We start from the raw sequence: 17,989 nt of genomic DNA on the forward strand, positions 1-17,989 counted from the left end.
TTCCTCACCTGCTCGGTTTCTTGCCATCTGTGTCACTGTGTCTGCTGTGAGTCCTGGAGGGCGTCGACATGCTGCGGCTGCGTCCTAATGCGGGGCTCGTCACGTCGGGTCTCTGCAGCTTCTTCTCTGCAGACACGTTATTAGCCACCTCCAAACCCTTGATGTACACACCCGTGTAGCCGTGAATGTGGCTGACGTCTGAGTGACCACTGTCCCTAGGGGTCAACTCATAGCTCATTGTCTTCTTCATGATCTTCTTCATTGGCTGCTTGCGGAGGCGGGTGGCACCGGAGTAGACGGGCTCCGAGTGGCAGGAGATGGTCGAGTCGATGGTGCAGTCGCTGTCCGTGTCGTCAAACAAGGACGGACTCTGTCTCAGTTTGCTATCGCAGTCGGGGGAGAATGTGAAGTGTGAGGAGGAGGAGATTGAACTGGTTGGGCTCTTGGAGAAAGGCCCAGCAGAGTGAGGCTTGTTGTCCTCAAAAGTCAATGGTGGGATTACCGCAGGTAAAAGCACACATGCTTTCGCTCCACGCTGTTCTGTAGTGGCAATCTGGCTTCCTGCAGTCTTTATTGAATCCGCTGTATCCACGGCTGTGAGGTTCGGGGCTGCTGCAATGGCTCGGGCCAAAGTCTCTTCCAACTGCTGTTTGGTCTGCTGACATTTGTGCCACACTGTGTTCCACTGCTGCAGCTGCTGAGGACTCTCCAGGGAGAGCACCATGTCGTTGAGGGTGCTGAAGTTGTCCATGGAGAACTTGGATGCCTCAGTGTAGTAATCCTGCAGTATCTGCACAACAGATGGCGAAAGTCCAACACCTGTACTGTCCAGACTCAGTTGACAAAAATAATCCTGGCAGTGCTCCATCCACTGGTTCGCCTACAGATTTGAAACAGTGATTAATCTTTATAACATAGTTAGAGACACAGTATGGTTAACCCTGGCGACAAACAAAAATCCCTCTGAAATCTGCATCAGTTGTGAAGGAATCCTGTAGGTACTGTGATATTTATTGTAAAGCTCTCTGGTTGAAAGTATATATATATATGCTTAATCCTAAAATGTTCATGTAAAATGTAACAGTACGTTTGACAGGATATCCACATTAGTTTTTAATACTTACTGAGTCATAGAAATCATACAGGTTGGTTAGGATGTCTAGCTGGGCCTTCCTCCTCTCCACACTGCTTAAGATAGAGCCCAGATGTTGTTTAAAGTCAAGCAGGACTGAACCTGGAAGGGACTCCGGAGACTTTTTCACCAACTGCAAGCCATGCCTCTGCTGGTGCTGTCAGGATGAAGACAAAACAGATAAATTTAGCTCTGGTTGTCTTCTCAAAATTACACATCGGAGGTGTGGAATGTGTGGAATGCGTTTAAAAATGTCACTTTTACCACTGACTCCTCCAGAAACTGGTCCAAGCTCTCTCTCATCTCCTTAACTTTGGGCACAGACAGAGTTTGCAATTCCAAAGGTGTGAGCTGCTTCTCTCCCTCAACACTGAACCAGAGTTTGATCTGGAAAGAGATTGTTTGATTAAGTGTCCTATTTTTTGTCAAAAAAAGCAGCAGAAGATGAAATAGTTGAAGCTCACCTGTTGTGTTTGCTCCTCAAACTTGCGCACCTCCAGCAGGCTCTCTAACTGTTTCTGAGACTTGTTGGAAAGGATCACAAGCTTATGGACTTCTTCATCTACTTGGTTGTACAGTGCATTCAACATGTCTACAGCATCTCTAAATGAACAAAGAAAACAATAACAGTTTATGAAAACGTTTATTTTATTATCACCCCAGGTTTCGCTCATATTGACTCATGTTCTTCCTTCAGTACCTGTAGTTTTCATTGTCACCGGCCTCTTCCTTCCTGATGCGAGCGAGGACAGTTCCTCCTTCTAGACGCAGTCTGTTTAGACGGGTGTCATCCAGTACGCACTTCATGAGATGCCTCTGCTGTTCCATCACCTCAGACACCTCCTGAAATAAACATGCACAACGGTAAATAAAATCAAATGACTGGATACATTTCCACATGTAAACACAAAGGAAGTGAAATATCTGCTTCATTTCAAACTCAAAACAAAATCCTGTCATTGACCTCAACAGGCACAAAGATCATGGAAAGTAACCACAAAACAAACTGTTTACTCCAGTTAAGAGGAAAGAGGCCAGCAGAGCTATTGTGTGTCAGTGGAGACATAAATCAAAAGGCCAGACTGCCTGCAGGGGGTTGGGGTCTGACCTTGGAGGTCTTCAGGTTGCCGCTGTTGCTCAGTGTGCTGATGGACTCCTGAAGGGAGGAGATGGCTGCACTACAACTGCTGGCAAACGGGTCAATTTTCTGTGAGAGAGATGTAGAGAAAGAAATGGAGGGAGATTATTAGCACTAGCAGTGTCAAAACATCATGAATTTGTGGAGCCCACTTGCCATTCTTAGAAATCTGCAGGCTGTGCTGGAGAAAATAGAAAAATGTTGGCCCACATCCCTGCCTGCAATGCAAGGGATTGATTCAAGAAAAGCACTATTTCCATATAACAAACAGTTGTGTGTTCCATATAAATGTATTTTACTAGGAACAGCAAACATCCAACAAAGTCTGGTGTAAAGTGAAAAAAATATTTTTAGAAAAGTATCGTCACCCTCGCCAAGCTCGTAAGTAGGTTTGCAAATATGTTTATAATGGCCAGCCACCTCCGGCACACTCACCTGTCTGAAGCTGATCCAGTGGTTGTGGTCGTAGTGGAAGGTGCCCTCCAGGTCTCGTGTGAGCTGGGTTTGGTCGATGTGCTTCAGCAGGGCTTTCAGAGAAGACAGTGTTTCAGTCTGTGGCAAGAAAAACACACGCTCAGTTTGATAATCTCATCATGGCCTACAGTGATGGCATTATATCTGAATTCTTGCAAATCCCTCATCAAATCTGATTAGGTTTAGCATTCAACAACATGAATACATCACTTTATATGAAATACCTCTTATTAATCTGATAATTATTTACTTGTACATTGGTGTCTCTCTCAGGTTTGGCTGCTGTCTCCTTGTCCACCAGGAAGAGAACAGTGTAAAGTGCATTTGGTGCTAACGCCTGAGAAAAACATGCACACTCAATTATATAGTCACTTAAATAGAAGAAAATAAATGATAATACATGTAGAGCATAAAATGTGTATTAAAATGACTATGTTGTGGTTTGCTGAATTATCATCCCGACATTAGTCAGAAAACTCATAATCATAACATGATGATATGTGGGCTGCAGTCAGCACGCTCCCAGTGTGCGGTTAAAAACAGACAAGTAAGCACAGGCTTCTCCACAAGAGCACTAAGGCCAGCCTTTTTTCAGAAAAATATCTTGGAACAGCAGTCACTACAAATTTAAAGGTGTGCCTCCTTAAAAAAAGAAAACTGTGTCAGAAACTGAGCGGTAGAACAATATGAAATGTGTAAGGAATGCCCTAGTGTAATAACCCAGAGAGAGATGTAACATTACAGCTCAGAAGACAACAGAGATTTTAGCAGGGCCTAAAAACTCTTTGGGTGTGTGTTGGAGAGTAATTACATATTTTCCACTGCGGGCTCACCTGCAATTCAGACAGAGATGACAACAGAGCTGGAACAGGCTGCTGCCTCCTGCTGTCTATTACAACAGTTAAGCCTTGATCACACCTTTCTTTCCTGAAAGCAAAGTATTACAGTTATAGTACTGTATTTGTCAAACACCTGACTGCATGCAATACCATATTTTGAAAGCTAAAAAATTGGTACTGTCTGATAAATGAGGGGGAAAAAAGTATATGATTATTTTATGACATTTATAGATGGTTTTGGAAAGTCCAACAATTCCAATTACACTTGAAAGACAAACAAATATTTAAGACTCTGTGAAACTGACAACTAACACTTTTTTCATTTTCAGGTTTCCGGACTATGCCCTATATAAAAAATACTTACTTTTTCATTAATCTATAAGCTTTAAATAACAGCTGCAGTGTCAAGGAACATTGGAAAAATGCTAAACGTATTATTAAAGTCTGCACTGGACAGCATTACCTTAGGGGTAAGGTACAGCTGTGAAAGTTACTGGAGTTATTCTTAACACAAAAAAAAAACACAAAAAAACCCCCCCCCCCCCCCCCCCCCAAAAAACACCACCCCCCCCCCCCCCCCCCCCCCCCCCCCCCCCCCCCCACCCCCCCCCCCAAAAAAAAAAAAAAAAAAAAAAAAAAAAAAAAAAAAAAAACAAAACAAACCAACAAAACAAAAAAAAAAAAACAGACCTAGAAATGTTACTTAAACTGAAAAAAGTACTTGAACGTTTCTAAAATATCAGTTAAATTAAAAATGAGGGGGCAAAAAAACAATTGCATGATATAGGAATACCCAGTTTTACATTAAGCCTTTTTACCACAGACCAAACACAGAACTATATTATCATGAACTTATTTGAGGATAATAGCAGTGTACGCTCTGTTAAGGCCTGTTCCTAATTTCCAGCAGTCGAGAAAACATGTTGGACATTGGAATTTTTAGAAAGCAAATGTGTTATTTCAGTGTAAAGTAAATGAACTGAAATGCATCAAAAATTAAAACTAGATGAATGAAAGCATATAATATCAGAATCAGTCGTCCCCTACCTGGCAGGATCACAGCACCTGATGTGAGCAGGTCTTGATTGACCCCTGACACCAGTTTGGGGAGAGCGGAGTTCCTCTCATAGGAAGAGCCTGATTCTGAAGCAGGCCTGATGGCAGTCCCATTGGCAGCTTTAGGACTGTGTGACTCTTCTCCACTATGCCTGTGCCGCCTGCTCTCACTGCTGATGATGTCATCACACTGTCCTGTAGAAATAATTATAAATAGCAGGCACATATTTTCTAAGGCCGGTTACACACTGCACGCGTCTCGCGAGCGTGGCGTTTCTGTTGCTGTGTCCTACATACCAGAAGCGTGTCTGACGCGGCGCTGCTCCTGCTGCTAAGTACAGGGAGGGCTGATCTCGGGACATAGTGCCGACAGATTCAAACTCTGATAAATGGGTAAGTGGGCTGTCTGAACAACTTAGTTTAGCTGTAAAGAGCCTATATAGCCTATCTGATGTTGGACCGTCACTCAGAACACACACTACGTTGTTATCATAGCCTATCCTACCATTTATATATAGCCTACTGATTTGATTAAAGCAAGACAACGTTGGCAGTATTGACTGCAAAATATGTTACAGAATATTTCGTTCTGTATGACAGGTGCAATATTTGAAAATCTTTTCTCTGAATGTTGTATTACATTTATATCTACATTGATGTCAAAAACTAGACTTTCAAACAATATGTCAATAAATCAATATGTCATTTATTAATATGTATTTGTGTCTAAATGACATATAAACATATTTTCCTATTCTATTTTGCCTGGAAACGCTTCCAACACGCTCGCGTCTCGCGTGAAAAATAGGCGTCGGTTCTATTTCTAGCAGGCACGCGTCTCACGCCGGCAGTGTGTAAGCTCTAACCTGTTAACATGGGAGCCGGAATATAAACGGACACGCCACGCGGCTGACACGCTCGCGCGACGCTTCCAGTGTGTAACCGGCCTAAGTGATACTTACTGAGCTACAACTGTACAAAAATACAGTAAAATCAATAGCAATTAGAAGCTTCCTTTCACCTCAGTGCTTTTCGTAATACCACATGAAACCAGTGTTTATTAGTGGTGAGATAGCGGTGCTGTAGTATTGAGTTCACACTGACTCATCACTGAGTCCAGGTGTTAAGTCCGCCTGAATCATGCCGTTATTGGACTCTCATTCATGTCTTCTTATTCTCCTCTTTGGCCTTCCATACCTCGAGGCGCTTTTTATAGGAATGCTTCTCCTGACATTCCCAAGTGGTAACACAGTTTATGGACTTGAACCTATTCCTAAGGCAGCGAAACACAGTATCTCTGTATAACCAACTGGATACTTTACTGTGCCTTGGCTAAGTACTGTAAGATTATCAAAATGGATAGCACAGTATGCACAGCATACAGAAGAACTGCAACAATTAATTATCTGTTTTTAGCAACTCTAATGCTATGATTTGCTGATTTTCATACAGAATATATCTGGGTTTGTACTTGGTAAGACAAAGCAAGACATAAATAAATATGTCCCTTTGGACTTTTGGGAAATTGTAATTATCATTTTTCACTATTCTCTAAAAAACAAAAACAAGTAATTTATCAAAATATCTGGTAGATCATTTGATTATAAAAATAATCAGTAGTTTCAGCCCTAGTATAAGGACAGAAAGAGACAGCTCCAGGTATTTGATTTGTTGTAAAAATCGCTACAGCCCCGCTGTTTTGGTGCATGTTTGCTGCTCATTGTTTTCCTGTTTGCAGGGGTTGGACCTGAAGGTAGCTCCAACAGTGGCATGGTACCCCCATGGCTCCACTGTGAGTATAGCAGCAAGATCTCCTCTCCCCACACACCCCTTAAAATGGCGTGGCTTTATGTGTTGGATTTTACTTTGTTTTGGCAGGACAAAGCCCATGCAGCTCATACACTTTCTACCCTAAATATATCACAGACTTGACCTACTCATTGATTTCAACTTATTTGTAATAAATACAGTGATTTTACTACTAAGTATACTCTTATGTCTGCCATCCTTGTTACAGTCTAAGAACCGGGCTGTGATAAATGTTAACACTTATATTTTATACGAACATTTAAAATACCATAAATTACAACAGTCTACATGCTTGTGGCTATGTTAGGCTATAATTAGACACAGTGATGCTTTGAGCTAAATGCTAACACCAGCATGCTAACACGCTGAGATTTAGCTGGTGTAATGTTTACTGGGTTCACCATCCTAGTTTAGCATGTTAGCATGCTTGAATTTGCTATTAAGCACAAACACAAAGTACTGCACACGCTGATGGAAATGTTAATAGTTTGGCAGGTATTTGGTCATGGACCATGAATGTCTGTTCTGGCAATTCATCCAATAGTTGATGAGATATTTCAGTCTGGACCAAAGCGGTGGACTGACCAACTGACTGACATTCCCATCCCATAGAACCACAGTCATAAATTACTGTAGGTCCTCTCAAAACAGCAGTGATCCAATAATTAAATAGGCTTGAAAATAAAACCTTGATAGGCCATTGCTCAACCAACTCTGATGATAGATCTGTGATTATGGATCTGTGTCTGATGGACACCTGTTGTGTGTTGTCTTTTTAAACAGTTTGAGGCCTCTTGCATTGTCCTGCTCTGTTCTGTGACAGTAAACCCTCCCGGCTCAGCCTCTATTGTCTTCAAATAGTCAGTGCATTTCCTGTGCGACTGTGTGGCCAGCCTGTGTTTGCTGCAGGTTTCCTAAATTGCTTTGTTTTCAGAGGAAGTGACAAATGTAGAGTAAAGCCTCCTGAGTATTGTCCTGTGTGAAAGTCTGATTTTTGTGTAGTCTGTGGGACACATTTGTAAGCTTTCAAAGAGGCTAAATCTGCACTGATTGCTGAAGCTTTGAGTTAGTTACTGATCACATAAATAACGGAGGATGTTTTTGGATATTGCAGAGTTTGCTGGCTCATATCATGAGTAAATCAACCCTTCTGGAGTTTTTTTCAGAGTGGTGTGAATCAGTGCAAGTTAGGTCTTGTGTTTCTGGACTGAATGGACTCTCCAAAGACACAGGCATAGTTTGAAAGGCTTTTTTTTCCCCGTGGATCCCCAGTGGCTGATTGATTCACAAAGGAAACTTTTGTAAATGAGGCAACCCATCTGGGATCAGTGCAGCCCCCAGCCCCAATAACACTGTAGGGTCATCTCATTGTGGGATGCTGGGGGTCCCTGTGGTTGGTTTACAGGATCCTTTGTTGCCTTTGAAATGTCGTTGTGGGAAACCTGCTTTGAAATAGCTGAAATACAATCCCCTCTGAGGTAATCTCAGGAACGCAATAGTGATGTGATTTAACTACTGTATGTTTGCTGCATGGTGTAATCACCTTTATTTATAAAATCAGTACTAACAGCCTTAGCTATCAACTGGCATTAAACTCAGTTTTCACCTCACATTTTATTTCACGGAAGAATCTGTGTTTTCTAAAAACAGCATGATTCCCTAGGTGGAACTCTGACACATCGCCACTTTCCTGAGCTACCCTGTCTGAACTAATAGAAAAAAAACACACAGTGTAAAGAAAACGCAGTGTTGTGAGTAAAGTTCTGTTTCCAGGGCAGGGCCATACCTGTACCCTGAACGTGCCAATATATACAAGGTGGGCTTTGAAAAGCAATCTGTCACCAATGACAGCGTTAATGCTTCAGGGTTATGAGCTGTCTCAACTCAGACTGGAACTGTTGTAACCACTCCTGCTGTAGGGTATGATTACACACCCTGGTGAGAAACCACCATTATCTGTCTATTAAGACAGAAACGTGTATTTCACACCCTTAGGTAATATTATTTGATGAGCAAGAAATGATGGGTCATGAACAGTCATACAACTGTTGGAGAAAACCAAACTTAAGAATACTGAAGAAGTCTAAGGTTCTGTAAAAGAGCATATTACTACAACAAAATTGACTATATTTTGTTATATATATATATATATATATATATATATATATATATAGAAAAGGTGTCAAATGTGTATCTGTACTGTAGTTAATAGAAAACATTGCTCAAACAGTTACAGCTAGGATTGAAAAATAATACATTTATTGGGGACTATTTTCAGCTGTGGATTAATACACATTTTGGTGCTCTGGTAAGTATTTATGGCAGCAGCATGGTGTACTGGATCAACTCAAAATAAACCACAGTGCCCATGTTCATTGTGATGAAGGAACATGTCACCCTGTACATCAGTGTTGCTCATTATTGTGTTTTTCACAGCTTTTGGACACAAATGAAGGTCTATGGCACAGAGGAATAGGTTATATCATGCTTACACAGGCAAGACTTGTTATTGGTTTTGGTGTTTTAAAGAGATTCTCGCAATAACGTAAAAATGTAAAGTTGCCAGCCTTATCCTTTAAGTAAAAGTAGCAATAACACATTGTAGTATTTCCATTATGAGTATATGTCCTGCATTCAGAACTTACTTTGTTAAATGTACATAAGTAAAATCGGCAAAATGCACATAAAGTTATTAAGAAAAATGTCTTCTTACAGATCGTTTAAATAGTGTATTGAATAATACACATATTGTATACTAGGATTATTTTTTTAAGCTGGTTGAGGAGGAGCTGATTTTATCTACTTTATAGTGTGTACTGTACACTGCTGGGTGTTTAATCGATAATGATGCTTCGTATTTTATAAGTTGGTCATCTTAACCTGCAAAGTAACTATAGCTGTGAACTAAATGTGGTGATAAGTAAGGAAGGAGTGATAAGTACTACTTGCAGTTGAGTAGAATAATAAAGAGCCATACAATACAAAATGATGTATGTAAAGTACAAGTATCTCAAAACTGTACTCAAGTACAGTAGTTTAGTACTAGGTATTTGCATGTACTATGATGAACAGTAAATTAAGTGTGATTTTTGTACATTGTGACAACAAAAGGGTGAACATCAGTGCAGCATCACATACCTGACTCCTCTTTGCTGCTTCTCCTCTCAGAACCAGGAAAAGCCGCCTCCACATCCAGCTTCCCAAAACGAAGAGAGTAGCCATTCATCAGCTTTTTGGGGGAGGTGCTAGCTGACCCTCCAGAGGAGGATCGTTCCCGGTAGCCTTTAACCTGGCCTGCCTTGTTAGTCCTTTCCAGTGACTTTGAACGTCTTTCTGCCCGTCTCTCTGCGCTCCTCAACCCCCTCTGTAAGTAAAGTAAAGGTGTGCTGGGCCTGGAGTCATCACCACTGAGCCAGCTCCGACTACCCAACCTCCAAGATAAGTGTTCTCTGGAGGAGGTCCGGGTGTCGGGGCTGCTGCCTGGTGTCACTGGGCTCTCTCGTAGGCCAGCACTGTGCTCTGGGCTTTCCTCCAGGATGGATTCAGAGCTGGAACCGAGGCTCATGGGGTTCTGCAGTGCCTCCATGTAAGATTTTCTGAAAAGTCTCCTGCTCTCAAATGAAACAGAGTCCCTTGGGAGGCGGCGTCGAGGGCCTGGGTTACTGAGGTCCGTACTAAAAGAAAGCATCTTGGACCCTCTCTCTCTCCCACCACTATCCTCACTCCCTATGCCACTCTCTTCAGTGGGTCTTTCGATTTTAATGATAGGTGCCGCAGCGTCCGGTGCACCAACACTGTGGTTCTCACTGCTGGGGTCCATGCGGTGTGTGTTTGGGGAGGTGGGCTCAGAGAAGATGGAGTCAGCTCCCTGAGAGTGCAGGGACTCTCTGGAGCTGCGGTGGCTGTCCAGAGTACCCGTGGATCCACTGGTGCTGCAGGTGCTGAGATGGCCGCGGAAGCCACCTCTGCTGCAGCGTGCTTGCATGATGGCGTCCGCCGTGCTGCTGACAAACAGTGGGTTGACCACGTTCTTCCAGGGCGTCCTGTACACAGCTGTACCAGTGGTAAGCAGACAGTTCTGTAGTGGGTGCAGATTTCGGTCTCGTGTTACATTCTGCAAGAACTCAGCTGTGAAGACGCTGCCATACATGCTCTCTGCAATGGGGACTTCTGTGATGGCCTGCCCACTGACCGACAGACATTTTATTACAAGCTTGGCAGTCTTGCGGCCTAAAGGAACAATCTGTAGGTAGAAGTCTCCTTGCTTTAGGCGCACTTTGTGCAGAGGGGCAAGCTGCAGGACGACTTTCTCGTGGATGCAGAGAGGCCACCCCTCATGATAGAACAGCAATCCTCTGAACCTCACCTGAGAGAAAACAGAGAAATCGGTCAATACCCACTCCCATAAAAGATTATTATCTTTGTGTCATGTCTCAGCTGTGATACGACATCTGCAAAGCGTTCAAACACATGTTTAACTTTAATGGAGTGGCGAGATGTTTTCACGGGACACACTGGATGAATCATTGTCAGCAATCACTTGACTAAAGAGGAATACCTGCCTGATCAGGCCTGTTTTTGCAGCAACCACAACACAAATCTTCACTGTGACAGAATAAAAAACAGACCCTAAGAGCAAATACACTGTGCTCAAGGGTTGGCTTTTTTCATCTCTTATGAAAGCAAAGACTGAGGATGTGATCGTCCTCTGAAGCCTCTCATATTGCCTGCAATACAAAGACGCTCATGCATGGCAAGCTGTTCTCGGGGGCTAGGCTTAGGTGAAACTATTGCTCTATGGCTATCGTCACAGTGTAATCACCGCAGAGATGAATACAGAGGAATAAAGTTTCAGTGCTTTGGTTGTAGAGCCCGAACCCACAGCAATCAAAGCATGTGATAGAGAATATTAAATTTCATTTTGGGCCCAAGAGACCATGGCAGCCTCTCAAACAGACCACAGTTTCCCTCAGTTTCCTTATTCAGAGAAAGATGGCTGCTTTTCATCTTGTTTTCAGAACAATGATCAACTGTCTCAGTCTGATGCTCCCCCTTCTCATTCAGCAAATAAATTCACACACCGCAGAGCTGTTCTCACATTCTTTTGTCACAAACATTTTGTCTTATCACTTCAGTCATTTATCTTTCAAGGTGTTTATTATTCCATATTCCATATTATATTACTGTACATGTTTGAAGTGTTTAGGGAAGGACATGAGTTAACATGTCCTGATACACAGATACATTTTTATTAGGGCTTTAAGTTTTTCCAACAGTCCAGCAGGAAATCACTAAGGTTAATACCAGATAAATCTCTGACTATGCTGTAACTCAAAATGAATTCTGAAATAAATCACAGGATTCTGTGGATTCCTCAATTAAACCTCAGGTGCCACATCTATCAACAACTCACACAGGTTTCTTGTTGGATGATCTGCAAGATCCTCTTGGCAGGAAGCAAGAAGTCAATGAGGCAGCGGAGGCCGTCTCCTCGGTACTGCCTTTCCACCACACTGAAGAGCTGCCACAGGACGGTGGCAGCGGTGGCACTGAAGGGCCGGTACAGGGCTGACAAGGTGCTCTGGATACAGCTATCCAAAGACTCAGTGTCCTGAATGAAAAAAAGAGCTGGATTAGTTTGATATTTTTCATCTGATGAAGCTTGCACTACATATGTCATGGTAACAAGAAGACTCAAAGCCAGATAATATGCCATATTTGCCAAGATATAGCAAAATACTAAGACATATGCTACATGGTTATGGCCTGGTGTGAACATGGGCTGTAAACAGGCCGGCCTAAGAATTATTTTTCCCTCTCAGTGTTTTATTCAAATGATTTTTTAAAGCGTGAAGTAGTGACAGTATCCAGTTTTTTTTTTTTATAAAAATAAATTCAGAAATAAAATCATTTTTTAAACATAATTTATTTTTGCATATTTTTTCTCATGGCAATCTATCCAACAGAGTATTTCACAAAAAACAGAAACATTTTGATAGTTTTTTAGGAAAACTTAGTAGGATTCATCTTCTGGGAACCCTGAATGTCCGTAGTGATCCATTCAAAAGTTTCGATATTACAGTCTGGACCAAAGTGACGGAGCGATCAACCAACTATCAAGCCTAGCATGGTTAAAAATATCATACAAATGTTGCACAACCATGATCAAATAACAAGACATCTGCTTACTGTACATGAATTCAACCAGATCAACATTGCATATGCACATGAGTTGCTGAGAATGATCCCACTTAGCCAGACAGTCAGGAAGTTGGAACATGACCGGAAATGTCAGCCATGATGGTCTTTCCATCAGGGAGAGGGGAAACACCTGGTGGGAGTGACGTCACTGTCAGCGGACACAAACAGCAGAACTGGAAAGTACAGACTGGACTCCAGTTTCGGCTGGGATGGTGCAATGCTACCCACTAATAATAACAACCATGTCATCGCTGACTTTTATCTGACCCCTACATTGCCTGGGCCGCCAACGCCTGTCCCCACCAGAGCAGATGACATGTCCCACACCGTTAGTTACAACTTGTCCCGGGATGAAACAGGACAATTGGGATTACAGCCATCCTGGATGAGGTTGACCTGGTCTTGTAGTTAAGTTTGCGCTACAGGCTTTGACCTTCCTCTCATCAGTCGGAGCCAAGGCCAAACATCCCTTGGCTATCGGTCTTTCCCGAATGGAACACAACAGTGGAACGGAGACATCTGCCTCCAATGATAACCACCTAGATAGATAGCAATGCCAGGGAAAGTCCCACACTATGACTGAAATGTGTACCATGCTGAAGAATGTGGGGGGGTTAAGGACGCAACTCCTAACTTTCACTTGAATGCTTACGCTGCATTTACATGACAATAAGTGTGTAAAAACAAAAAGGATGTCTAGAATTCAAGATCCTCTATGCTCAAGTGAATTTAGCCTGTCAGACAGCCCATGTTTCACCCATTGTAGGATCTGTCCTGTTGATCTAAGCAGCTCAGCACCATCAATTAGAGGAGCGTAAGTACAGTTCAGTGCATTGGTACACATGCCACGACTGTACTACAAGGCGCTCATTGTGCACTCCGCCTCTCTAAGTGGTATGTGCTGTACAGTGTTTGGTGACTTGAAACAAAAACGCCCACCTCCATTAGCAGGCAGTCTGATTTTTAGTGAGACAAAAATGTCTCTGGGCATTAGTCACTGTTGCACCCAGTAGGAGAAGAATAACATACTGTTTTTTTGGAGGAAAGCTAACAATGGGAGGAAAGCCCTCACTACATAGTTGGGACACACCAGCATGTTGCTCTTGAGGTTCCCAAGGCAGAATAAAAACAGTGGTAGTGACAAGGTAGTGTTTTGAAGAACGATTACTCAACATAGCTGAGACTGGAGCTTTATGATCAATCAAATGTTATTCAACCTGTTGCACAGGAGTGGCTGTCCAAGTAATCCAATGCTACAATGTGGACAGAAATAAATGCACTTATCTGAACAATAGCTGCATGACACAGTGTTCACATTCAGAGGAGTGGAAAATAAACATTACATCATCAACCTGTTGATAATGTCTTACATGAGGTAGAGCATATATTGCTTTCTATTGTCAGGAAGCATTTGAAGCTTTTAAAAAGTGTCACCTGGCTAGTGGGAGACATATCTGCATGTCTCAGCAGAACAACTGAGCTTAGCCACCAAAGCTTAGCTTCCCATCCGCTTTGAGCCACAGAGGAATGCAGCGTGTATGGCTGTGTATGTCTAGCTTCAGACCCTCAGCCAGGACAGATTGGGAAGTCCCACCCCTTCTGATGCCAGGTCTTTGAAAGCGGCCGCCTGTGTGATGGAGGACTGAGGTAGTAATTATTGGCTTCAAGCTACAGGTAGGACACTTTTGTCTTCACCGTCAGTAAACCAGCTGTTCAGAAAGGTGCACAGAGCCGGTAAGTGAGTGAAATGATGTGGGGGCTTTGTCTCTCAATGAAACAGGAAAACATAGAGGCTGGATTGTCTTTGATATTAAGTTGTGGTGGGAACATGGAGACGTTAAATGTACTATAGGCAAATGTTTCATTAGCTGGTAACTCTAATAGTACACAACTTTTAAAAGCATGTGTCAGAGTGCAAAGTGGAAGAAGACAATAATCAAAGTCAGAGGAATAGAAAGAGATAAGGGGTGCATCACAGAGAAAGAAAGAGCGAGAGACCTACAGAGACAGAGAGAGCGAGAGGTGGTCACTGACACATTTAGTGGGTCAGGGACACAAAAGGCGCTGCCTACCAGGCCTCCAGTGGAGCATGAAGCCACCAGGGGATTGTAACAGGAGAGCCCTCATACAGGCTGCTCACTAACCAACCTGCTAACAGCCTCAAAGGCAGCGGGCTCACAAAGGCCACAGGTTGCTCGGAGCTGCCCTGCTGCCAGGTGCCAGGATGCCGACAAAAGAGCCTAGGGAGACCTTATTGAACCTGCAGTTTGATTCAGCTTTTGATCCGTGGCAATAGAAATCCTATCTCATGAGAGGGGGAGAGGCGAGGAGAGGGGCTGGGGCATAAAGTCAGATATGACAATTGCACTAATAACTCCATAGATCTTAAATCAAAAATACTACTCTAATAAACTGAATTTATTGGGAGATATCAGTGCAGTCTGCAGATTTTTTTTATCTAACTTAAGCTTTCTCAGCTTAAGACACATACTTCCAAATCTTAGTGTTAAAGTAAAACTGAATTGTACTTGAGCACACACATACAGATAGATAAGACACAAATACGCTCTGTCTCTCTGTGTATGAACACTACAGAGCAAGCTCTTCAGTATAATATTAGAAGGGCATTGTAAAAAGACACTAAAGTAAATGTTATAATGTTATCTCAGCAAATAAACTTTAACCCCGAGAGGCCCACACTGATTGTGTGCCAAACGCAGCTGGGTCCGTGAGGTGACAGCGAGATCAACAATAATGGAAGTCTGGAGGTGATAAACTGGCCCACCCACTTCAGCAAAAGTTACTATTTTTATTTTCCTCTGACCATCAGGCTGTTTAATACATCATTAAAACGTACTGCACAAAACAAAAGACGCAAGCTAAGACACAGTTCTAAATTTTTCTTTTTAAATTAGACAAAATGAAACGGTTACCTAATGGAGCAGTGGGAAATATTTGACAAATTCCATTTCAGTTATCGTAAAAACTTGATTTATGTATGTGAAACAGGATATTGACAGGATATTGTTCCTGAGCAGCCCTGATAGGCTCTATAGATAGATGTTTTACTGTATACAAGGCACACATTACACATTTGATTAGGCCTTTGCAAAAAGGAAAACCCAACAACAAGAGACAAAAAGTGAATGGAGGTCCTTCAACCAATCAGAGCGGTGATGAGCAGTGACAGGAGAGACAAAGGAGACTAACAAACAGTCTGTTATTACCTCTGCAGGGTAAATATAGCCTGGGTGCATACTAAGTGGGTGGATGATAAAGGAAACTGACTTATCAGAAAGGATACAAACTTGTGTATTTCACTGACCCCAGAAATGAACTAAACACAGTCACACATTCATCAAATCTTGTTTTCCATTCTTCTTCTTTAGCTAATAAAAGCCAACCAATGCTGATGATGGCACACAGCTGAAATACACTGTCGTTGTTTGTATCTACTGAAGAAATAAGATGGGTTTTTTTGTTTTGTTTTTTTAGAAAAGAATTACACTCCCAATGCCCTTCGAAGTGAGCACAGAGTATCCTCAAACAGTCGTTATCGGAGAGCAGCAGACAAAGTAATACATCATACAATGAGATGTATTAAGTTCTCTTACTGAAACATACGTTCTATTCCCATCTCCCTCAATTTATGCATGTCTAAAAAGCTACCACACACACACACACACACACACACACACACACACACACACACACACACACACACACACACACACACACACACACACACACACACACACACACACACACACACACACACACACACACACACACACACACACACACACACACACACACACACACACAAACACACACATGTTCCAAAGAGGTCAGGTATTACACTCGATACAGAAGAGTTAAAACAAATGCAAAAATCACACAGTTGGAAACAGCAACTTCCAAAAAGTCTCATTAAAACTGTAATGAAGACACATTTAAAACTTGTACCTTAATACTCAGGTAGTTGTCACAACTCCGGGACTTTGCTCTGGAGTGCATTTTGCCCAGTGACAGCATTTAGGCACCAGACGAAATACCAAACTTAAATAAATAAGTAAAAATAAAAGTCAACTCCAAGTGCTAAAATCCAGTGTACAATCCACTCTGTAAGTGCTGTAAGTCATTGCAGTGATATCAACAGGTCCCGTGCCTTCTCTCTCCAGCTCTGTCTGTGTGCTGCAGTGTAGGCAACTGGAGCAGAATAAACTCCTGTCGGAGCGTGAGAGAGGCAGTGCGCTGGCTTCCCCGTCACCCTCCCTCCCTCCAACATAACCTCCCCCGCCCTGCCACTGCTCTGCTACTGAAGCCTCTTCCAGCTGGATAAATGCACACTGCTGCAACTTCAGGCTCATCATTCAGAGAGAAAGAGAGAAAAAACACACTACCTGACCTGCACACCCCCACCGCCGCGAACCCCCAACACTCCACCCAGCAGGGGTCGGACTGACTAACTCCTCTCTGCCCCCCCTGACCCCTTGCACCCCTACCTCCACCAGCAGCTCCCCTCCACCCTTCCTGCCACAATGGTCTCTCTTTGTCCTGACAATACAAATGGACTAGGGTTTCAGCTTATTCTGCTGCTTTTCAAAAGGAAAAAGAAAGGAAGACATCAGCATAGGATTGGTGGCTCAGGTCACTCACTACAACAGCGTTCCCCTTAAATATTGGCAAGGGAATACCCAATTCTTTAACTGGTCCTTAGAAACCCCTGACATATGCGGGCCATCCCCCTGGTACATAAGCCAGGAGGATCTTCAAAACACATTACTTTTAAAACAATATATAAACTGTTTGTCTTTAAAGAGCTCTTCTAAATAGTGTGTCTTTGAGTTGAAGACATGGAACAATAAACTCGATTATATCGTTAGTTAACATTCCTCGATGATGACATCACAAGAAAACCCTAACCGAGACACAACATGGGAGAGGTGAGCATGTTTTTACCGCTGGAATGCAGCAAAGTGACAATTTATTAGCTCCTTCCCATAACTTCCTAAACACAGGAAATCATTGTTCGGGGAAACCATGATCGGTGAGAATGCATGCTTTGTGTAATAAATGTGTAGATCAAATTTAGACAGAGACGGTAGTGAGGATAGGTAATTCGGTTGGTTTATATTTAGAGAGAGGTACTAGATTCTTGATTCACAATGACCCGATGAAGACAAAACGACACGCTGTCACTGCCAGTCACACGTGTGCTCACACATAAACACTGTAGTTACTCTCATGTTGACAAAAGTATCCAGAAGCATTTGCACTACACACAAAAAAAGCAAAGACATTACTGTAAACCAAGAGGTAAGATCATAAATCGTAACA

General features: G+C 42.6%; 1 protein-coding gene across 1 annotated transcript in view; it reads right to left on the minus strand.

Annotated features, from left to right (window-relative positions):
* The window catches only part of zgc:158766 (uncharacterized protein LOC100009641 homolog), a 24,993-nt gene extending 8,123 nt beyond the window's left edge, over positions 1–16,870 (minus strand). Inside the window, exons 1-14 of the mRNA XM_039805301.1 lie at positions 16,616–16,870; positions 11,862–12,059; positions 9,587–10,814; positions 4,631–4,834; positions 4,461–4,479; positions 3,578–3,671; positions 2,995–3,081; positions 2,706–2,822; positions 2,241–2,339; positions 1,833–1,975; positions 1,597–1,735; positions 1,397–1,519; positions 1,125–1,289; positions 9–880 (exon numbers count right to left, since the gene is read on the minus strand). Coding sequence (XP_039661235.1) covers positions 9–880; positions 1,125–1,289; positions 1,397–1,519; positions 1,597–1,735; positions 1,833–1,975; positions 2,241–2,339; positions 2,706–2,822; positions 2,995–3,081; positions 3,578–3,671; positions 4,461–4,479; positions 4,631–4,834; positions 9,587–10,814; positions 11,862–12,059; positions 16,616–16,684 — 3,557 coding nt within the window. The 5' untranslated portion in view covers positions 16,685–16,870. The remainder of the gene's footprint in view (positions 1–8; positions 881–1,124; positions 1,290–1,396; positions 1,520–1,596; positions 1,736–1,832; positions 1,976–2,240; positions 2,340–2,705; positions 2,823–2,994; positions 3,082–3,577; positions 3,672–4,460; positions 4,480–4,630; positions 4,835–9,586; positions 10,815–11,861; positions 12,060–16,615) is intronic.
* Between the last annotated feature and the right edge of the window lie 1,119 nt (positions 16,871–17,989).

Source organism: Perca fluviatilis, chromosome 7, assembly GCF_010015445.1.
Source record: "Perca fluviatilis chromosome 7, GENO_Pfluv_1.0, whole genome shotgun sequence".
NCBI classification, from domain to species: Eukaryota; Metazoa; Chordata; class Actinopteri; order Perciformes; family Percidae; genus Perca; species Perca fluviatilis.